The sequence below is a fragment of the Fusarium solani genome (genome assembly GCF_023522795.1).
Source record: "Fusarium solani strain SB1 chromosome Unknown bctg00000006, whole genome shotgun sequence".
NCBI lineage: Eukaryota > Fungi > Ascomycota > Sordariomycetes > Hypocreales > Nectriaceae > Fusarium > Fusarium solani.
The window spans coordinates 2,713,143-2,734,847 of record NW_027072151.1 but is presented as its reverse complement, the minus strand read 5'-3'; the positions used below and the strand labels follow the sequence as shown (position 1 = coordinate 2,734,847).

General features: G+C 53.5%; 9 protein-coding genes across 9 annotated transcripts; 4 read left to right on the top strand and 5 right to left on the bottom strand.

The window, feature by feature from the left end:
• Positions 1-695: 695 nt before the first annotated feature.
• Positions 696-1,873, top strand: MRS44_010570 (uncharacterized protein; the record flags this gene model as incomplete). Its single annotated transcript, XM_046271372.2, has 2 exons — positions 696-1,066; positions 1,120-1,873. The coding sequence occupies 2 exons, from the start codon at positions 696-698 to the stop codon at positions 1,871-1,873; spliced, it is 1,125 nt and encodes a 374-aa protein (XP_046128401.2).
• Positions 1,874-2,515: 642 nt separating this feature from the next.
• MRS44_010569 (uncharacterized protein) lies at positions 2,516-3,245 on the top strand (the record flags this gene model as incomplete). Its single annotated transcript, XM_046284557.2, has 2 exons — positions 2,516-2,879; positions 2,929-3,245. The coding sequence occupies 2 exons, from the start codon at positions 2,516-2,518 to the stop codon at positions 3,243-3,245; spliced, it is 681 nt and encodes a 226-aa protein (XP_046128402.1).
• Positions 3,246-3,468: 223 nt separating this feature from the next.
• On the bottom strand, positions 3,469-5,177 carry MRS44_010568 (uncharacterized protein; the record flags this gene model as incomplete). Its single annotated transcript, XM_046272969.2, has 2 exons — positions 3,469-4,440; positions 4,491-5,177. The coding sequence occupies 2 exons, from the start codon at positions 5,175-5,177 to the stop codon at positions 3,469-3,471; spliced, it is 1,659 nt and encodes a 552-aa protein (XP_046128403.1).
• A 325-nt stretch (positions 5,178-5,502) lies between these two features.
• Positions 5,503-7,997, top strand: MRS44_010567 (uncharacterized protein; the record flags this gene model as incomplete). The annotated part of the gene is made up of 2 exons (XM_046277161.2): positions 5,503-5,608; positions 5,665-7,997. 2 exons carry the CDS (start codon positions 5,503-5,505, stop codon positions 7,995-7,997), a joined length of 2,439 nt encoding a protein of 812 aa, XP_046128404.1.
• Positions 7,998-8,281: 284 nt separating this feature from the next.
• Positions 8,282-9,151, bottom strand: MRS44_010566 (uncharacterized protein; the record flags this gene model as incomplete). Its single annotated transcript, XM_046284558.2, has 2 exons — positions 8,282-8,924; positions 8,973-9,151. 2 exons carry the CDS (start codon positions 9,149-9,151, stop codon positions 8,282-8,284), a joined length of 822 nt encoding a protein of 273 aa, XP_046128405.2.
• Positions 9,152-9,488: 337 nt separating this feature from the next.
• Positions 9,489-10,420, bottom strand: MRS44_010565 (uncharacterized protein; the record flags this gene model as incomplete). Its single annotated transcript, XM_065620167.1, has 3 exons — positions 9,489-9,724; positions 9,782-10,077; positions 10,134-10,420. 3 exons carry the CDS (start codon positions 10,418-10,420, stop codon positions 9,489-9,491), a joined length of 819 nt encoding a protein of 272 aa, XP_065476356.1.
• A 2,645-nt stretch (positions 10,421-13,065) lies between these two features.
• On the bottom strand, positions 13,066-13,716 carry MRS44_010564 (uncharacterized protein; the record flags this gene model as incomplete). The annotated part of the gene is made up of 1 exon (XM_065620166.1): positions 13,066-13,716. One exon carries the CDS (start codon positions 13,714-13,716, stop codon positions 13,066-13,068), a length of 651 nt encoding a protein of 216 aa, XP_065476355.1.
• Positions 13,717-16,029: 2,313 nt separating this feature from the next.
• Positions 16,030-16,239, top strand: MRS44_010563 (uncharacterized protein; the record flags this gene model as incomplete). The annotated part of the gene is made up of 1 exon (XM_065620165.1): positions 16,030-16,239. The coding sequence occupies one exon, from the start codon at positions 16,030-16,032 to the stop codon at positions 16,237-16,239; it is 210 nt and encodes a 69-aa protein (XP_065476354.1).
• A 1,216-nt stretch (positions 16,240-17,455) lies between these two features.
• MRS44_010562 (uncharacterized protein) lies at positions 17,456-18,014 on the bottom strand (the record flags this gene model as incomplete). Its single annotated transcript, XM_065620164.1, has 2 exons — positions 17,456-17,703; positions 17,753-18,014. 2 exons carry the CDS (start codon positions 18,012-18,014, stop codon positions 17,456-17,458), a joined length of 510 nt encoding a protein of 169 aa, XP_065476353.1.
• Between the last annotated feature and the right edge of the window lie 3,691 nt (positions 18,015-21,705).

Sequence of the window (21,705 nt, the reverse complement as noted above, 5' to 3'; positions counted from 1 at the left end):
ACAACGTCATCGAAGTTTGAGGAATTGATTAGGGATTGTTTGATCCACGTATACCTTCTCTACTAACAGTTTTGAATACAGCAATAATTGTACGTTACTTGATAAGAAAACACCTCACCTCCCACCATGTTGGTAGAGTTAAATCCTTCCCGGTCTACGGAGTAAGCCAACTGAAAAAGCAAGACGAACTAACTGCGACAGGATTACCTCGCATATCCATCTGCTAGGCAGGGCTCGGCGAGAGCCAAGAAACTGACAACGTGTATCCACGCCACATTGCATCACCCCCCTGATGATCTTCCCATGGGTCCCCAGTCTGAAAAGAAGCAACGAGAAGGTGGTCTGGGGATGATGAAGCAGCGGACGCGTTTTCAGGGGTTGCAGGGGGAGGTCATGATTGTCGGGCATATATCAGTTATATATGAAATCCTTGTTATGCTATCTTGTATCCTGCCTGCTAGCAGTCCCCGGCATCAATTCTTGCGTCTTCCACATCTTCTTTTGGCTCGCTCTTAGATACATCAAATCGGAGCAAGCACCGAGAACGTACCTGCCGATTCTAGTCAAGTGGCTGGAGTTTATTCAACGGGCATCCCACGCGGGGGAGTTTGGAAGGTGCATACCTTATTTGTGGTCCCCTAACCTCCTTCTTCCAGGCTTCAACTCCGAGCATGTTGAAGCCGCAAGAAACCAACATGGAGCCCGTAAAGCCGTTCAGATACAGGGTCGAAGAGTCCTGGAGGAATTTCGCCTCCAAGGTGGAGCTGAACTCGAGACCTTTGAGGACAGAGATCGATAAGAGGACACAATGGCTTAGGACGAATGTCCCGCTGCTCATCAAGTCTCGTGCTTTTCAACGGGCGGCCACACTCACGACGACCTTTATTCTTACTGTCGCCTTCATCATCGTCACCATTCGCCTTACAAATGCGACGGCGCTCATTCCTCAAGTTATCAGCAAGATGACCAAGTTTCCCACCTGCTCGAGTATAAACTACACGGGCACACGAGAGATTTGGGAAAAGTCACGGAAGAAGTATGAGCATCTGCCAGATGACAAATTCACGTACGTTGCCCGCGCATCACTACAATAATTTTCCAACGTTGACCCGATTTTAGCATTGCCATGCAGACTTATCGTCGACCCAAGGAGCTTGAAAACACACTGAAAGCCCTCTTGACCGACAAAATCCCCTCTCTTCACGAAATAGTCGTCGTCTGGAATGACCTCGAGGCTGAACCACCAGAGGACTACATATCCAAGCACGGCGTGCCAGTGCGGTACCGAAAGTCAACGAAGAACAGCCTCAACGAGAAGCTCTGGCCTGATCCCGACTATAAGACGCAGGCGATCCTCCTCTCAGATGACGACGTCTACTACCGGCCTAGCGATCTCGAGTTCGTCTTTCAGACGTGGCGCAAGTTTGGTCGGAACCGACTTACCGGAGCCCTTGCACGATGTTCTCCCGTTGATTTGTACGGCAACAGCGAGTACACATTCTGCAACACCCGGAAGGGCGAGGACGGGTACTCAATGGTTCTCTCCGGGCTAGCCTTTTCGCACATGTCGTTCCTCGATTACTACGCCTCCAACGACACGGCCATGAACCAGATCAGAGACTATGTGGATGAAGGCTTCAACTGCGAAGACATTGCCCTCAACTACGTCCACTCTATGCTGACTGGCGAAGGGCCCCTGCTTGTCAGTGGTAATGAGAAGTACGTCAACTATGTGCCGAGGGAGGGTATCAGCAGGAAGACGGGGCACATGGACGCTCGCAGTGCGTGTCTGAATGAGTTTTCCAAGATGCTTGGCTGCTTCCCGCTGGTCGAGGAGACGGCATACATTCAGCGAGGTGTTATCGTCGTGTAAATGGATGCTAGGGAGTCCATGATACTCTCAAAATACAGTTTGTCGGCGTTGAGGAGAACCCCTGGGAAAGATTTCTCGTTATCAATTCATAATAGGTTTTGTATTTGAATATAGAAACAGTCTCGTTCAAGGCATACGGATCATGGCTGATTGGGTTACCGAGTGTTGATGTATGTGTTCAGCGAATGGAGACGAAGATAAGGCCAGTGGAAGCACCAGCCATGGGCGACACTTTAGACCGGAACGCCCGGAGATTCTATGCCATCTTATCTCAAGAAAACGCTTGGACGTTCCTTGTGTTCTCAAGACTCTTTTCTCTGTGCTCAGGACTGCTCATGAGCCATGGGTACATACACACTCCCGTTTCGAGAAGCCATTGGGCAACGACAACGCGAGCCATAGAAAAGTAATGACTGCTAGCAGTTTGAGTAGTAGAAGTAAAAGCGGATCAGACAAGCTCATGATTCCGAATAACAAATTTTATTCAATATATTTATCCAACGAAGCACCCATGATGGCATGTTGCACCTTGAAACACATCGCCGCCCCACGTGATATGACCAACACCAACCTAGCTCCATCACCAACCTTCCAAAACCACACCCTGCAAATTCCAACACCACAACCTCAAATCGACGCACCATGGCAGACACAGGCGGTCAGCAGACGGGAATCATCCTCTCCACGGCGTTTACCGCCCTCCTAACCGGCTACGCCTTTGGCGTCTGGACTATCCGCGGATACCTCATCTCCCCTGACCTCGTCGAGGAGCGCCGACGAGCCCTCCACGATCCTGAGGAGAGCGAGGAGAGCGATGTCGACGAGGATGATTCGTTGTTGGATCATGCGCCGAACTGGGCTAATGGCCCCGACGCCGACCGCAGACAGGGATTGAAGGTCGCGGAGGAGAAGAAGGCTGAGAAGAAGGAGGAGCCGGTTGTGCAGGATAACGGCGAGGAGTGCAAGCTGGTTCTTGTGGTCCGAACCGACCTGGGCATGACCAAGGGTATGTGCTACCTCTCAAATTGTTGAAAACTTTGTGCTGACTTTTCTAGGCAAAATCGCCGCGCAGTGCTCCCACGCCACCCTCGCATGCTACAAGACCCTCCTCCGCGCCCCCGCCAACTCCCCCCAGCGTAAGATCCTCGCCCGCTGGGAGCGCCTCGGCCAGGCCAAGATTGCCGTGCAGGTCAAGAGCCAGGAAGAGATGCTCGAGCTCCGGCGCAAGGCGCGCTCCCTCGGGCTCACGGCCGAGGTGATCCAGGATGCCGGACGAACACAGATCGAAGCTGGGAGCATGACGGTGCTGGGTGTTGGACCTGCCCCGAGAAGCGTCGTCGACCAGGTCACTGGAGGACTCAAGCTGCTGTGATTGAAGCACGGGAAAAGTCTACGATGGGGGGTTGTATCATATGAGATCACGGATGAAAAGTATAGAGCACGGGAACTGGACTGGGTTCATATAAACGTTTTCATGAACATATAGACCTTCAAAACGGAGTTTTTGGCACACCAAATTACATCCTCGCATCGCCAGACGGCCGTGACTTGAGCTCGGGGTATTATTCGCATTTTTAGTATAAGCAAGCCCGCTGCTACTCCTTTCTTGCAAACCTCGACAACGCCGGGCCCAGATCCGCCTCGACCTCCTTTCGCTTCTTGTCCTTCTGCGCCTGCTGCTCCTTCCAGATCTCGTCGACGTGCAGCCTCTTCTCGTCGATGATGTTCTTCTTGCGCTGCTTGCGCAGATATTTCTTGAGGGCGCCGTTCTTGCCTCTCGCCCTCTTGCGGATCTCCTCGGCCACGTCCACAGCGGGAGCGTCGAGGTCCCTCTCGGCGCGTCGCTGCTTCTCGGACCGCAAGTCCAAGTTGCCGATAAAGTTGGGGTCCAGGGCGATCATGTCGGGTGAGAGCTTGTTGAGCAGGCCCTTGACTTCGGACTCCTGTCGTTGCTTGGCCGTCTCGAAGGGGTTCACCTCGAAGGCGTCGAAGTTGGCTTCACCAGCACCAGGGACGATGATGGATGAGAAGCCAGAGTCGTGGCCGATGCCGAGGACATCTTCAAAGGGGCACCAGCGCACGCGCTCGATGCGCTTGCCCTCGCCGCCCCAGGCCATGTAAGGGCTCTGGACCTTTTCTTGCACAGGCTTGTTCTTGTCGAAAAGGCCCTTCCAGATGGTGGTTTGAGTGCCCCAGCCAACGGCTGTCAGACCAGTATCCGAGATAGACACTGATGTTGCAGGTTGTCGGGTAAAGTAGCTGTTGACCTCGCGGAACATCCTGACATCCCAGACCGCCATCTTCTGATCCTGACCGGTTGACACCATATACCGGCCTTCACGGTCCATCGCTAGATCTCGCACGGGACCTCGGTGGGCCAAGAGCTTGACGAGGGGGTCTTGAGAGTTGGGCGACCATAATGTGACGGTTCCGTTCTGGTGACCGACGTGTAGGATAGCGTTCCAGGGGTTCTGTCCAAGAGAGGTCGGTTGTCCTAGCTTGGTCGGGATTTCGGCGACTAATTGACCTGTCGAGGTGTCTTGGTATTTAAGAACGCCTGTAGATCCCTGATATTTGTTAGTGACACATGCGACAGATTGAATCATCCAACACTTACAATTGTTGCTAGGAGGAAGTGGTACGGCAGAAACTCCATGTGGCTCACTTCCTGGTGTTTCCTCAAGCTGTGCAGCTCCACGCCATTGCGGTCGTAGATGTAGACGTTCTTCTTCTGCGCCACGGCAAAGTATTGGTTGTTGTGCAGCCACTTGACGTCGCGCACCGTCTCGCCCAGCTGGATCTCGCAGCCCAGCTTGCCCTCGCGCCAGTCCATAGTCGCGATGTGACCCTTGCGGCCTCCAAGCAGCAGGTCCCGACCGTTCCTCGAATAGTCGAAGCAGTAGGGTCCCAGGTCATCGAGCTTGAGCTCGAACCGCTTCTGCGCCGTCTCCACCGCCACCTCCTTGGTGATGTCGTCCTGGCGCACCTTGTACGTCCGTTCGAGCTCGTCTTCAGCCTCGAGGAAGCCGGCCGTGTTCTCGAGCAGGATCTCGGCGTCCTTGGCCCTGATCGCGGCATCTTGGTACTTGTTCTCAAGGCGCTTCATGTTGTTGCGGAGCTTCTTGTCCTTGATACCCCTTGTGTTGATCTTCTTTCCTCGACCGTAGGCTTTCTGGGCTTCGCGGTGTCGACGAGCCTTCTCCCGCTCATGGCGGGGGACGAGCTCTGTTCGAGCGCTCTTGACGACGAGCGCTCCATTCTCCTGCACCTTTGTCCGGGGCTCGTCAATCGTGTCGACCTCCATCGTTTCGTCTCGTCGATTCGCTGGCTGGGTTGAAAGGCTGCTTCAAGAGGCGGGAAGGATTGGCATAAAACAAAATTTCCAGGACGCCAAGAGTCGATTGTTATCGCTATACTTCCATTGGCCAAGAGTTGACCCGCTTTCGTTATCGATAGCGCACAAAAATTTCCAGATAACCACAACCCCGCCATGACCGCCTGCGATAATCGAGATATTGCCATCGAGATTTGCCAACGACCTTGACGGGCACTTTTTTCCACTTCCAACTTCTTGTCTGTCCAATCTGGCCTCTCTACCGTTCAGATTCAAAGCCGGTAGTGACAGCAAGATGCCTGTCGCTGTGGCTCACTCGCATCGGCCAACGACAAAGGTCACGCACAAGCCGTTCAAGTCGAGGGCTGCTTCCAAGCATGAGTTGAGAGACCGTGCCAAGGGTATGAATTTTTGCCAAAAAATTCGGGTGATCGCGAAATCTGACATGCATGCACAGGTCGAGTCCCCAACGAAAAAGGCCAGCGAAAAACTATCCATCAACAAGTCATGTCCAAGTTCGACCGACGCAACCAGGCCAAGCAGGCCCGCTTGAACAAGCACAAGGAGCACGTCAAGGAGACCTCGGTTTTTGCTGGACGAGATGGAGCCCCCAGAAACGTTGCGGTTATTCCTCTGTGCGCTGACGGAGACGCCAAGGTCGCTATCCAGCAGTTGAATGGCAGCATCGATATCGAGGACAGCGCTGTGGATGGAAACTTCCGAGTCACAGTCGACCGATTCAAGCAAAAACTCCAGTACATTCCTCTTGAGCGAGATCTGACTGCCTGTCTGGATGCTGCGCGGGTGGCCGATTTTGTGGTTGTGGTTTTGTCGGCGAATACCGAGGTTGACGAGCTTGGTGAATTGATCCTGCGCAGTGTCGAAAGCCAGGGCATGTCAACCCTCTTCACCCTCGTTCAAGGACTCGAAACAATTGAGCCCGCCAAGCAGCGACAAGGAGTTCTTGGCTCCCTCAAGTCCTTCATCACACACTTCCACCCCGAGCAAGAGAAGCTCTATAGCCTCGAGAACCGACAGGAATGCGCCAATCTCATGCGATCACTATGCAGCACAACACCAAAGGGCGTTCGGTGGAGAGAGGAGAGAAGCTGGATGCTGGCCGAGGATATCAAGTTTGCTTACTCCGACTCCGACCCCACTATTATCACTGGTGTTGTTCGTGGTAAGGGCCTCAAGGCCGACCGCCTTGTTCAGGTTGGCGACTGGGGAACTTTCCAGATCGAAAAGATTGTGGCTGCTCCCCTACCAAAGCACATCAAGAAGAAGGGAGAGGAGATCACAATTGAGCCTACAGAGGGTGAAAAGGTTCTCGACGAACCCTCTGAGGACCGAGATGATTTGGTTGATCTGGCTCCCGAGGAGGTCATGATGGATGCTGATGACGATGCTGCTATGGAGACTGAGCCCGCACAGAAGAAAGGTGTTTTGCTGGATGACCACCACTACTTCTCTGATGAGGAGGCTGAGGCAAAGAAGATTAAGAAGAAGGTGCCTAAGGGTACATCCAACTACCAGTCAGCCTGGTACCTTGAGGATGTTTCCGACGACGAGTCCGATATGGAGGATTTCGAGATGAAGGACGAGGCCGGAGAGGAGGAAGCCCGTCCTGAGGACGGTCTTGAGGGTCGTGCTCCCGCCCCCCCTACTGAGGGTGCCCCTTCAGAATATCCTCAATCGGAGATGATGATTGAGCCTGATGAGGAGGAGGATGCCAAGCAACTCGAGCAATTCCGAGCACGAAAGCGAGATGAGGTCGAGGACGACAAGGAGTTCCCCGATGAAATCGAGTTGCACCCTCACGTGCTGGCACGAGAGCGTCTGGCCCGATACCGTGGTCTCAAGAGTCTGCGAACCAGTGTGTGGCAGGAGGATGAGGACCGCGCTCACGAGCCTGAGGAGTGGAGGCGTCTTCTTCAGGTCCCCAACTACCAGTCTTCGCGGTCTCAGGCAACTCGGGAGGCTCTTGTTGGCGGAGTTGAGCCCGGAACCCGTGTCCAAGTCTATATCAAGGGCATTTCTCCTATTGTTGAGAAGACTTATAACCCCAAGTCACCCCTGACCCTGTTCTCCCTGCTTCGACATGAGAACAAGAAGACGGCCGTCAACTACCTCTTCAACCTCAGCTCTGACTTTACCAAGTCCATCAAGGCCAAGGAGGAGCTCATCGTCCAGTGCGGACCCCGCCGAATGGTCGTCAAGCCCCTATTCTCTCAGCCCGGGCAGACACCCAACGATGTTCACAAGTACTGCCGGTACCTGCACCCCGGCCAGTCAGCTATTGCGACCTTTATGGGTCCTCTGACATGGGGAGCTGTTCCTGTGCTGTTCTTCAAGAGGACTACAGCTGAGGAGGTTGAGTCCGAGAATGGTCAACATATCGGCATGTCGCTGGTTGGCACCGGAACTGCCCTGCCGCCATCTACCTCTCGCGTCATCGCCAAGCGAATCATCCTCGCTGGCCACCCTTACCACATCCACAAGAAGATCGTCACCATCCGATACATGTTCTTCAACCGCGAGGACGTCGAGTGGTTCAAGGCGATGCCCCTGTGGACCAAGCGCGGCCGCAGCGGCTTCATCAAGGAGCCGCTCGGCACCCACGGCTACTTCAAGGCGACGTTTGACGGTCGCATCAACCCGCAGGATTCGATCGGTGTCAGCCTGTACAAGCGCGTGTGGCCGCGCAACGCTGCGCCCGTCGAGGGCCCGTTGTTGGAGATTGACCCGAGCACGCTCAACGCTGATGGCGATATGATGATGGATGAATAGGCTTAGACATGACCACCCCAGTATACCTCTCTAGATGAAAATACAGGCGTTTTTGGTTTCTTTTGTTTGACGAATTTTGAGTATTTACTTACGTGTTGTGACGGAGCCCAAGGTTGAATGGATCGAAGGTGTTGCCATTAGTGTCGCCATCGCCATCGTTGTGATTGTTTGGATGACTCAACCACCACCAAAAGGAGTGACAGTTTACAAAGTTGAACAAGAAGAAGCAAGCCCACGTCTTCAAGGTGGTTAGCTCAGGAAATATCAGTTTTTGATTTGCGCTTTTATGCGTTGGTCAACGCCTCCAGGCCCTCAGTTGCCCTAGGCCCTCCCTTGCTTCTCCTCTCCTCCTCTGCGCCGCTGGCCTTCCATGCGCTCTTGATCAAGTTGATGATGTGATCCACGCCAACGTCCTTCTTGACCTGTGCAAACACCGTAGGACCTCCCTCTCTCATTTTCCTCGCGTCCCGCTCCATGACGCCCAAGTCGGCACCCACAATCTCTGCCAGATCTGTCTTGTTCACAACCAACAAATCACTCTGCGTGATTCCAGGTCCTCCCTTCCTAGGAATCTTGTCGCCACCGCTCACGTCAATAACGTAGATGATGAAATCCGCCAATTCACGACTATAGTTCGCAGCGAGGTTATCGCCACCAGACTCGATGAGTAGCAGATCCGTCTCGAACTCGCGGTGCAGATCCTCAAGAGCAGCGAGGTTCTGGGAGATGTCCTCGCGGACGGCGGCGTGCGGACAACCGCCCGTCTCGATGGCTCGGATGCGGGAGGGAGGAAGGGCCTGGTGGCGGGTGAGGAACTCGGCGTCCTCGCGGGTGAAGATGTCGTTTGTGACGGCGGCGAGGGAGTATTCCTTTCGGAGGGCGAGGCAGAGGGCGAGCATCAGGGCAGTCTTGCCGGATCCGACGGGGCTTTGACAGTCAGCTCTGCTCCTCGAATTGATGAATAGCTGCTCTCACCCTCCAATGCCAATGGTGAAAGCTCGATCCGACCAGTCGCGGCCTTCGGTGATGGGCATCTCGCGACCGAGGTAGCTACCGGGTCCATCGAGGATCTCGTGAGAGTGGCCGTGCTCAGCGGCCGAGAAGCCCTCGTGCGAGTGCGAGTGCGGGGCAGATCCGTCGTGAGTGTGCGACATGGTTGCTGGTGATGTCGAAGAGTCGAGTATCGTGAAGAGGGGAAGAATCACAATGTCAGCTCCTTAAAGAGGGGGAGAAGCTTTTATTTGAGACAGTTCCAGTTGGTGGCCGGCGGCGGGCGGCGACATGAGCAGCGGCCCTTATCAGTGGATAGCTTCTAAGTTGGCTGGAGGGGAAGCTCCAAGCTTGCGTCAATGTGGGGGAGGGGTAAAGTGCGCCGGCCGCCGCCGGGGCCGCACCGGGGCCGGGGTCAGTATGACGAATTGCCGCTCCTTCTGACAGTCCGAGGCATGTTAACTTAAAGGATTGGCTTGTAGCCATGTCCTCGGACGTGTTTCACAAAGCACTGGGCGTGGTTTCCCAGGACAGTGTCACCGAACCCTCATCAGGGATGGCTTCACTTTCCGAGTTCAACATCCTCTGGGCTGGTGAAGAGAGCACTTTGACTAGGCCATCGAGCTCGCGCACAACTTCAACTGGATGAACCTCAAGGGCCTTGAATAAAATACCCCGTACCTCGAGGATCATGCTGGGTTCCAGCTCCGACAGCCCTTGGTAGAAACGCTCCCTACCTTCGTCATGTTCAATGATTGGCACAAAGTCTGAATCGAGCCATCAGCCTCACTAACACGATGAGCCTTGGGGAAGCTTACCAGGCGCGGCGATGCCTTGGCTGGTGGGGAAGATGGTGCGCCACAGGCCTTCCCATTCCAGCACCTTGTTTTTACTGCGGCGATCCCGCAGTTTTCTCTCCATTTCCTCTGTGATGCCCTTGTCGTAGTCATCAACGACGAGATGCGGCAGGCTAGAGCAGGTCTGGTGGCTGGAGTGGTTATCCAAGGCCTTTTGCGTAGGAAACCAAGCCCTGCATGTCTTGCACTGGAAAATAAAGTCCCTGGCCTGGTGTGCCGACATCACATGGCGTCTAAGCAGTAGTCAGGTACCGACCTCGCAGAAAATCCATGGAAATGCAGCATTTACTTGACCAGAGTGATGCTAGAAAAGGAGTGGTGGGCACATGTAGGAAAGTCGCGGACGTTAAACACTCGAGGGTTTCGCCGGCGGTAGGGGCAGCTGAAAAAAACGTCGACTCTCGAGCTCTTCCTTCCGCCCACCAGATGTACCGAAGACTCTCCCTCTTCAGGGTCATCGCGTCTTCTCTTGGTACCTTGCGAGCTTGGTGATGTTGAGCCGTACAGAAGGTCTGGGGCAGGCTGCAGCAGGCCATCTGGGAACAGTGAGCCCCAGTCAAAGCCGCTGTCAAACATGGTGCAAGGCTCAGGCAGGGACATGTCTTTGAGTAGAGAAAATGAGAAACAAAAAGGGCTGCTTAATGGGGATAGTGGTGAGCCATCGAGAATAACAGGAGGGTTGGGGGTTTGATTCCTTTATACTCCGTGCTTGAGTCGCAAATGGATGGGATGTGCTTGGGAGCGTGTTCTCAACCCGAGCTTGAAGCAGCACATGTACCTAGTACACGGCCCAATGAGGCACCTCAGCGCCGCCGTATCGAGACATCTCAGGCCAAAGCGCTCTCGAGCGGGCTAGCGGTCGAGCCTGGTCCCAGCAAAAAATGGCACTAGAAAATGAGGCAACCTCGGCGGTCTATGGTTGGAGATATCAAGATAGAAAAAATAATAATAAAGAAGATCATAATAAGCTTCTGAGATTTCATTTATTCATTTAATTTTGTTATAATATTTCGCTTTTCTGGTGATTTTGCGTGTTGAAAAGGGAGAACATCCATCAGCCCCTGCACAGCGTTTCTTGGTGAGTGAAACACTAATTGGTAACCTGGAAATATAGCAGCTTGAAGGCTGCAGCCACACACCTGTCTGTGAGGGGTTGGCACCAGCCAGAGCGACTAATCAGGTAAAGATAGCAGCCACCCACACGTTTGACAAACAACCCAGACAAGACCCAGTCCCTGACGGGCGCCTGGATCTCGGTGGTTTGGTGTGCCACATTTTTTTAGACTGGGAACCACTAGCCACACCAGGGCGGATCAGGCCCTGGTCGACTTGGAGAGACTAATGACATGGGGCCCTAGGGTTGGCTACTGTAGATTTAAGTCATGTAGAAGCAAGAGGTCGCGCACAGCCCCAAGGCGCTGTACCTCTCGGCATATCCCATTCTGCCAAGAACGGGGTACATGTCTCCCAAGACTTAATGTTTGCCCCGACGGACCTCAGTCATTCTTAGTCATTTAGTGAAAATGCACTCTCGGGCCTAGTAGAAGGACGGACACGCCTTTTCCCACCCAAGTCCTCCCTTTGGACACTTCTATCGAAGGGCGTAGACTTACGGCGTGGATGCCTGCATAGCTGGATGGTTTGGTAATGGATGTCGAGTCCCTGAAGATGTACAGCCGTACATTTCTGATTCTTTGCATCTTTCAGGTTGCTGCCAGAAGTTAATTGTTGTCGCACCTCATCTCCCACCAATTCGAAGCTCCCTGTGCTTTATTGAGCGTCCATATATCTACCTAGGCAAGAAACCGAGATCATCCCAAACAACTTTCTCTCCTCAAATACATGATAGTCTGATACCGAGACTTGGTTAAAGACCCAATAGAATGCCAACACGCGGTCAAGTACTGGCTCACATCCAGCTGCTCAAGGTCGCCCAGCAGATAAGCAAAGGCGGTAGCCCAAATAATGTATTTGTTGATTGTTCAAATCAGATTGTCCGTCATCCGCTTGGGGGGTCCAACTGAAAGAGTGCGGTGTGCAGTGTTCCACAAGCTCATGATTGGTTGATACGCTACTGAACCAAGCCTGTGACAGGACATATGACGTACATCTCAAGAGAGAAGAGAGTCTCAGGTGCGAGAAGCGGGGTGGGAGCCTCCTGCAAACTGTGACGAGGCCGCCTCACAGAGAAACCATGCCAGCGGGTTGCCTCGATGTCTGTCATCTTCTGAGAACTTTGTGGAAAGCCTTGTCAGACGGTCTGACCTCTTGAGTTTCCAGTCCCTCATAAACATTTCTGTTGCTGCGACCAATGGTATTTGCGAGTCTCTTACTTTGACTAGCGTGTGCCCACGCATTGCATTCTTGTGAGTTGGCCCCAAGATGCGGCGACGTGACGACCTTCATATAATCACTCACAAATGGTTTCGCCCGCGGCGATGAACTGTCGCTCATACCTGGCTCTTAGATAACATTAAGATGTCTGTTTCGTGTAGATGTTGGCGGACAGCCACGATCTTCTAAAATAAGAAGAACTAATAATCAGAATTTACTCACGATGACTTGCCTTGGAGGGAGACAATATTGCCGAGTCGATGTGCTAGATATCCAGCGCCTTGGTAGTCTAATAGATGGATAACTGGGTATCTGAGCTATTGGCCTATAATGCTTGAGCTGGTAGATCGTTGTCAACATCCAAACTGCCAAATTGGGCAATGTGGAACGTTCGAGCAACGGGCCGGAGTAGTACACCGTGAAAGTGGAGACGCACCCGGAGGGCCGGTTGTGTGTGAAAGAAAAAGACGCCATGTCACTTCGCTACCTGCTATTACTGAGTGATGTGCAACAGATCTCCAGGTTCCGCAGGGCCCCTGCAGCACCCACCAAGCCAACAGTCAATTCCCTGTGTTCATGCTGAATCGCAGGGCCTCATCCAACCAGTGCGGCCTCCCCATCCTCGACCTCTGTGTCACGTTCGAGATAAAGCAACCAATCCAACGTATAGTGCTCCCAAGAGCGGCAAGAAAGCTTTGTCCTTGGCTGATGAGCATCTGCAGATGCACACGGGCATCTTGCATCATGAGCTCTGCGGACATGGAACAACTGTGTTCCCGGAGTCGCTGGAAGAAGTGGCACCAAGTCTCGTGGGCTTCGACAACCGGGACGAACTCTGACGGTCGGCCGTATTAGTGAAAGACCGGTGTGGTATCGCATGGGTTGCGTTAAGCTAGGGCAATCAATCGCTCGGGCGGCTTACCGGGACTGGGAATATGATCGCTTTCTGGGAAAATGGTCATCCAAAGCGTGCTCCAGTCAGAAACACCATTTCTAGCCCCGCGGTCGCGGAGCCTCCGAAGCATGTCCTCAGTGATGCCATTGTCATGCTCATCGGAGTAACACGTGCGGTGCCTGAAGCAAAGCCCCGATTCCTGGTGCAGCTGCCGATCAAGATCCGCCCGAAAAGGAATGCCGCAGTTGTTGCAGGAATAGGTAAAATCCTTTGATTGGTGCTTTGACACGATGTGACGCCTAGACCTCGTGTAAGTGAGAAGAGCGAATGAGGTGTTATACAAGAAGTGGACTTGCTTCAAGAGGGCGATGGTGGGGAACGAATGAGTGGCACAGATATGATGATCGCGGACGTTGAACATCCAAGGATTGCGCTTCCTGTAGGGGCAGCTGAAGGATTGGTTGGTCGTCTGCACCTCTGGTTCCTGGGAATGAAACGCAACACCCTCTGCATCTAGCGCGGTGATTGTCGGGTCGAGGGAGTACTGCCTCTTCTCCTGGAAATAGGATGGTCCAGGCCCTGGTGTTCCAGAAAAGTCTAGCCCGTCCCCTGCGAAGGTAGGAAAGTAGATGTTGTCACTCATGATTGACAGGTTGCAGCACTAGGGGCTGCGAAGAAAGAGAGAGAGAGTGGGGTGAGTTGTGAAGTAAACATGTCTAGGTGAGAGCAGTCAAGTCAAATAATAAATTGCTTAACCAGGAGGGAAACCAGAAAGCCTCAACCAAGCCATGCAAGGGCCGCGTGGCAAAGCGCCGCCGCCCGTTTATACAACGCTGTCTGAACCTGGGGTAATTTGCCTCGGGTGGCGAATCTTAATATCAGCCTTGTTACGAAAGCCAACCAGCCTGTCTAGGCTCCAGCTGATTAATGAACCGTTCCCGTTCAGCTGTGGAGGCAGACATCCTGAAATAGAACCGTTTCCCGAAAGAATCACCTTTTTCTCAACCGCAGCCTGTCACTCGTTGAATGCCCTTCGTTCGACACAGGTGTGGTTTAGCCGCCTGTGGCGAGAGACGAGGCGTGGTGGTCCTCAACTGGGCGGACCCAAAGTCCCAATCACGCTGGGCTGCTATGCATAACTCCGAAGGGCCTCGTACTGTAATTACCAGGCAGACACAGCACAGCCGGAAAGGCTGAATTGCTTGTTTAATGCATGACCAGCCAATCGAGTCTGTCGCGCGAGGGCCAGCAGCTCATGTTGGCTCTCGCAGAAACCTCATTTTCTTTGACTCGTACATCATTTACTGGCCTCACAGGATTGAATGCGCTCTCCGTCGTGAGGCCTTCAGTTTGTTTACACGTCATCACCTCTCAGGCCTCCGCACTTTCCAGTCCCTCAGTTCATGATGGTTTCAACCCCATCAATAGGCTCAGCCACGGCAATTCTTTCCAAAAATTCCGACCCCGCGGACTTCGGCGATTAGGATAATGATTTTTTGGTGTGCGGATATCATATCTGGGTGAAGCCATCGCCAGCGCATCGGTTTTAGGCATCATGTTACAGATGATGCCTATCTACCGTATTTACCGTATGACCCGGTGACAAAGCCTCATGGTAATTCAATGAACAGTCAGCGCTGCTGACGTGAAGAGATTGATGACCGGGGAAATAGACTTGAGATCCGGTGCCCGAGGATGCAACCACAAGAGTCAGGAAATAAACGACACAATAAAACAGTAAATAAGACTAAATCCATCTCGACTCTTGTAAGTAAGCTTATATAAAACTGATAAAAATGCTTAATAAAGACATCCCAGTAGAATGATTATCTTAGATCTCTGCCTTGTATCTTATTGTTCTTCTTGAATCTTTTTTTAACACTTTTCGGGGATAAGATGAGAATACATTGTGTGTGGCGCCTCGCATGCTGGGCACGGAGCGGCGGAGGGCTGGTACGGAATTGGGCAACTCGGCTGGCTAATGAGAATTGACAAAGATTCATCTGCTGGTATCGTGTGGCAACAGGTGTGTCATGCAGCGAGCATGCGCAAAAGACAGACACGCTTTACGTCGAGTACACGTGTAACAGCACGTTGGCGGTGTACACAACTGGGGTGGTTGAGACACTGCAATCGGTGTGGGGATAGGCGATTGCCACGGAAATGGAGGTCAAACAGGGAGATCACCACCATCGTCGAATGCGCAGCGATGAAGAGTTGGTGCTTCGGCGTAAAAAGAGTAAAGATGCGGATTATTCCATGTACACGACCATTGCGCATACTTCAAATCTTCCAAGATCGAAACACCACTCGTGCACACCACGAAACCCCTTCAAAGACGGCTGAGTGACCAGGCTGAAGGCTTCATCAATTGCCACACAGAGCACGTTCAAAACACGCCGGCCTCAACACGCGTGTGATCCAACGACGCAACGCCTACAATAAGCCTAGGGGGCAAGCAGGTTGGGATGCGTCTCTTGCCGGCCCCTCCGCACCACCTTCAATTTAATGCAGGAGTGTATGAAGTCAAAGGGTGTAGAGCCTCCTTTGCAGCCGAACTCCCCCAGGCTCCCTATTTAATAAGTGATCCCTTTCCCAACAATGTTCGTTTCTTTCTCATTTCTATCCAAGCATGGAGGTAATTCAGACTGCTATTCCTGTCCCCTAATTTTCAATATCATATTATCACGTTATTACTCTCAAACAGTCTCCTCCCCTCTCACCTCGATACTCAATTGTCTCTGTCCCGACTCGACAGTGACTCTATCGCGTTTAAGAAGACGCCGATCATTCATCTCCACCTTGGCACTTCAAACCCCAATTGCCTCCAACGAGGTCGCGTTTTTTCATCCTCTTGTCAACCACTGTCAACGACACCGAGTAAGCCGGCCTCACATGGCGATGTCGCTCAACACCGACACTGACACTCCGTTGTAGAACAATGGAGACCAGCAAAATGATCGAGCCCTTCATTTACGACGTCTCCCCCGTTCAGGAGCGTCTGATTTGGGGCGGCGCAACCGTACCCGGCCCCTCTGCTGCGGCCACCACAGCCGTCGACAATGTGTCCAAGCTCTTTGCAAATGATAAGCCGACGCCGGCCCCCAACTCCGACAACGCGAAACAGCAGGGCACCAAGAACAGTTCTGGAAAGAGCAGGCTGTGACTAATGGAAATGTTTATTTTTGGCTTGGGTAATTGAGGGAGCGGCGATGCAAATGAGATGGCCTTCTGCGAGGCCCAGGGCTGATGTTCTGGAAATGTTTAATGTTTGATGTTGTTGGCCTGGAGCCAACCTAATGACGAGACGGCGGTGGGACTGAGTGAGGCTCTCAGCATCGCGATTGTGAGCGCCGGACGATGAACGAAAATGGGATAGACGGGTCAGCCTAATGAAACTCGATTACGCAAACACGTCGTCTCTTCTGCTTTGTGAAACTGCCGATGCCCAATAGCCGTGGGGGAGGAACAATGAGACGGGGCTGTCGAGCAGGCTCGGCAAGTCCGGCTCTGCCGGACAACCATCTCAAAGGGAAAGATGGTGTCCGAAGGCAACGAAACATGAAACGAAACATTTGAAACAATTCGAAAACGAGGCAGCCTGCTGAAGGAGTAAAAAAGGAGAGGCGCCTAAGACACAAGTAAACAAACGATTGCGAGGCTCCGAATGGCTCCGGCGCTTGGGCGACGCGCAAGTGGTCCGCCGAGGACTTGCACATCGCCACATCTAAACATGTTGGTGGCCACCCTCTTGAAGATTTAACAGACGTCGTCGAGTCAGACGCCGTCCTCGTACAAGAAGGGCGCCAGTTTGAGAATGGCGCGCGTCAGTTTGACGCATTGGTCAAGGATGCCATAAATACTGTGAAACGGACCCTCTCACGTCAGCGGGTTCGCAGTGTGGTGCGGTGGGCCAATGGCCACGTCGAGCTGCAGTAGTACGGGGGACCGCCCAAGAGGCCTCCTTTTCGAGCTGAACTTGAAACCCAGCCGAAACATGAGATGATAGAGATGGGAATGGAAGTCAAGAAAGTCTTTTTTCGTTTCCTTTGACTAATTCAAGGTTTTCGGCCCGGGTGGGGCCGTGCCGTTCCCGGGTGGGACGGTGGATCGCCGGCAATCGTCTCCAATAACCTTAAATTGCATTCCCTTGTTTGTTTAGACTCGGGAGCTAGCCCATCCTTGAGGGGGAGGGGTGTTGCTCGAGCCAGGAGGAGGACCATGTTCTTCCAGTGTATAACCTCTTGTCCGTATGCCCATGAAAACAAGACAGCATAATTCCCGAAAACTCCCAACGCCACCAGACTGATGCAAGACTAGAGATCTAAAGACACCGCCGATACCCAACCTTTGATCCAACTTGTGAACGTCGTATGCTTGACCTAGAACCCGCCTCGGCCGCCAATGTAAGTTGTAGACGTCTCAACACCAAAATCAGGGAACCCGCCCGATCTCCTCTGCACATCGACCACGAACCCGTACACTCTTCGCAACGCTTCTCCAAAGTCATCGCAGTCGCAACTCGAATGAATCATGGCCTGTGCGCGGTGTCTTCCTGGTCCATCAAGGCCTGAAAGACCCCGAAAGAAAAACTCGAGGGCTTCAGGGCCCTCGACAACAGGTCTGAAGGCTACACAAAGGTTAGCGACAACCAGTCGGCCGGGATAGAGGGCTCATACCTGGACTCGGCACTTCGCCACACCCTGGGAAGATGGTCATCCAGAGATCGCGCCAAGTGAGTACTTGGCAGATGGCCCGGCGATCTCGGAGCTTGGCTTCCATCTCTTGGTCGATGCCCATGTCGCATTTCCGGGTCGATGGGCTAAAATGGTGAGGGCACATTCCGCTTCCAGAGTGCATCATCAGCGCATTCTTATTTCTAAACCACGAGTGGCAGTTTTCACACTGCTCGGCGCACTGCGACAAGAGATGCGTAGACATGATGTGCCGTCTGCTGGACAATCAGCGACAAGGGTCTCGTAGGGTTGGGAGGAGAGACTTACTTGACCATCGTAATGCTAGGAAACGATCGAGTCGCGCATGTCGGGTGATCGCGCACGTTAAAAACCTCAGGATTGCGCTTCCGGTATGGGCAGCTGTAATTTACATCGTCGGCCACAGCCGTTTTCTTTAGTGGAGGAGACCGAGAGGCCTCTGAAGATTGATAAGATGGCGACTCCAATAAAAAGCGTTGTGGTTCCTCTTGGCGGGGTGAAACGGAGAGGGCGCCATGCAGGGCCCTGAAATGATAACTGGAGAGAGACACTGAGAAGTCGGAGCAGCAAATAAGGGCTGGCCCATGAACTCGTCAAAATCCTCAAAAGACCAATCAGGGGTCAAGGGAAAGGCGAAGGAGGGAGCAGACGAGGCCATGTCGGAGGTTCATCGGTAAGCTGGTTGGGTGAACGAGCATGGTAGGCCCGAATCATCGAGGTTCATGGCTCAAGATGCTTTATACAGAAGACTCATAGGGTGGCGCGTCAGCTCTCAATCACCGTCATGGTTTGCGATTCAGCCCAACGCAGCTGAGGCAGCCCTGAGCCGCAGGAGGGTTCGTCCGAGAGTGGTTCATTCAGGCTTGAATCAAATGCTCCGGGGATACGAATCTAGTGCCGGAAACAAAGAGAAACAAAAAGAATACGCTGGAAGATTCGACGGGAAGCGGATGACGGACTGCGCCTCCCAGAGAAAGGCGCGAACGTTCCATGGGGTACGTACCTCCGTCACTGGCGGGTTGCTTTGATGGCATCCATCGCACATGGGCCAAAAATAAATGACAGTCAAAGGAGGACTAGAACATCACTTTAACTCCCCTCGAGCGGGGGCACCTATACTCGAACTATGTTGGCTGCCATTGCTGGCTGACATTGCTGGCTGCCATTGCTGGCTGACATTGCTGGCTGACATTGCTGGCTGCCATTGCTGGCTGACATTGCTAGCTGATAATGCTCCGCCAATTAGCGCGCTCACCTCGTCAATTTGACTACCAGAAGAGTCGGGATGTAACCCCAAGTTTGTGCAAGTGTTTCTCCTGCCCGGACAAATAACACCTAATTTCGTAACGATGGGGGCTCGGATATCGGGCGGTCAGCTGTTGAGACTCAGCGCCAATGTCAACTCTCTTGACACCGATACCACGGGCGATGAAAGACGCATGGCAGGGACCAAGGGGTTTGTGATCGGGGTCGGTGCGTGCTTTTTCCGGTATGGACACCCGTCAACGCTCGGCAGGTGTACATACGAGGCTGGTCGTGCGACGTAACGGTTGGGTGTGTGTCATCAGCCCTGGGAACGGATGGGCCCGACCTCCCTGATCGCAATCGAGTACGGATACGGGCGGGCTGAAGGGGAGGGAATCGATCTCGGTCCGAGACGGTACCAGACGATCATAGATCCGTCGCCGTCTTCAAGTTTGAGCCCAAGAAACGTTGAACACTCCAGTGGGCCCGAAAGTGGTCATCCCTTGTCCAGTCAAGCCCTTAACTAAACCTCTTATGGAAAGGTTGCCAAGTCATGTTTCCAGACCGACAGGGAAGATTAATCAAAGCTGGGTTCTGACGCAGGCTCCGAGTCCAGCTTTTGCTCCTGAGAACCTGTGTCTCAGAGCTTGATCAGAGACCCTCGCTCAACTGTCGGTTTGCTTACCTGACCATTGGCCGTGGTTCCGATGAGCAAGGGATCAATGAAGATGACAGGTGATCCATAGAGACATAGAGAACGCAATATACAGCTGGAGTCACTCACAAGGCCCTGCAGAATCTGTTTTATCGGAAAAGAAGGAGAGCTACATCAGGCGCAGCGGGTTTTTGGCTCGATGACGAACCTTCGCAACGCAACACATGGCCCTGACGGCTACGGATCCAAACCCGCTGGAGACTTATCAATTCCAAAATTGCCGCGGTGTCGCTCAAAGACAGGGGCCAAGAAGGTACGAGACAAGAGTGAGATCCAAGCTCAGACACTCCGGCCAGGAAGGACCAACCACCCCAGATTCGATAGGGCGGTACGGGGTGGATGGGACCGAGGGCGTGTAGAAACGTGGTGGTGTGGTTGCTCGGAAGACATCACACAAAACCGAGTCCAGAGGTGACAATTTGGGTCGGGGTTGACTAAAGTTGACGAAAATTGGTGGTGGATGCACGAAAGTTGACAGAAGTTGGCGCTGGTTGTCGGACCCGCAGCAACCCTGCCTGATCGCAAGGACAACGATCTGCCGGTAATCAGGGGCCAAAAGTCTCCCGCAGGCAAATGAAGCGGGGCGAGGCGGCCAGCTAATCTGGGCCTTTGGCTTGCAGAGATGAGATTTGCGGTCCTGGTTGTGTGTTCTCTGGGCTGCTGCCAAGGAATGGCACCGCTATCAATTTGCCTCGGAGATCATGCCGCATTGGGTAGGCTCCTCCGAATCGACGCAATCCGCCGCAGGGCAAATCGAAGTTGAGCCGACGTTGGAGAATACTTTGTGCAGGCTCTGCCAAACGGTCAGGGCCGGCTCCAAAACAGCCTCTTCGCGGAGCCGAGACGGATCAGGATGATGATCGTGCGCATTGACGCTCGGCCACGCTCACCTTGTCCCCCGGCCCTCCCACCTACTTTCTTGGGTCACCTGCGTGAGCCTTCAACTCACATTCGGAGAGAGGTTGCTACGGATCAGGATCCCATGTCACAAACCGCGGGAGCGTGGGGCGCTCCAAACTTCTGTCCGGGGTACTTCGGTTCCCTGTAGCTCAGCCGCGGTCTCTTTTAGCGCGTCCAGACGAGGTTCTGGAGATTTACCGGGGGAGGATTTGGCGACGGGATGCTCCAGACGAGAATTGGCTCTTCTTGCAATCGCCCACACACCCAGGGTGAAACGATCCATGTGCTGCACACGCAGGGCTGTTTTTTTGCGGGAAGTCGTTCCCTTCGCGACGGCGTCGCCTAGCTCACAAACTTCTCCGTCGCTCCCTCCCTAGGCTCAGCTGCCAAACCCACAGAGGTCGGACTGACGTTGATGGAGCAGAAGCCAGGCCTCGCGGTTGGACGCCGGGTTTCGCTGCCACTTCGCCCGGTCGCGTCTCGAGTCCAAGTCACCAATTCGGAGTCGAGTGTCCGTCCAGCGCGGACTCTGCCAGACCAACCCATCAAGTTGACCACTCTCTAGACTATCGTGATCATGCAAAAAGAAAGATGCCCCTTATAAAATGTGCCCAGGTAAGAGTGTTGGTTCAGCCGTTGACCTGCCTCTCGTCAGCAAGCTGCTGTTGCGTTGGCCTCGTCCACCGGCGATTGATGTGTCCATCACTCTCGTGGGCCTGGCGACTAATTCGGCAACTATACGTCCACCGACCTGGAATCGAGGATTATTGGGGAAGCCGTGCGGGATGGCTTGTCTCGCCCGAAGCTGCCGGGGCCACACCCAGCACAATGGATTCGGATGCGGTCAGATCTGGTCCGCCCGGAGCACCGTCTATTCCCTGGTCCTGTCTCCGTCGTCATCTTCCCGTCGTCTGATCCGCAGAGTCGATCGCTGCGCGATACTAGCGAGGCGCCCCTGAAGGGCCCATGCCGGATCAATATCCCATTCAGGGAGGGCGTGCGGGGATTAGTTCGCAACTCGGGGTAAGGAGTCCTTGGGGAGCCTCTCTCCAGAGAG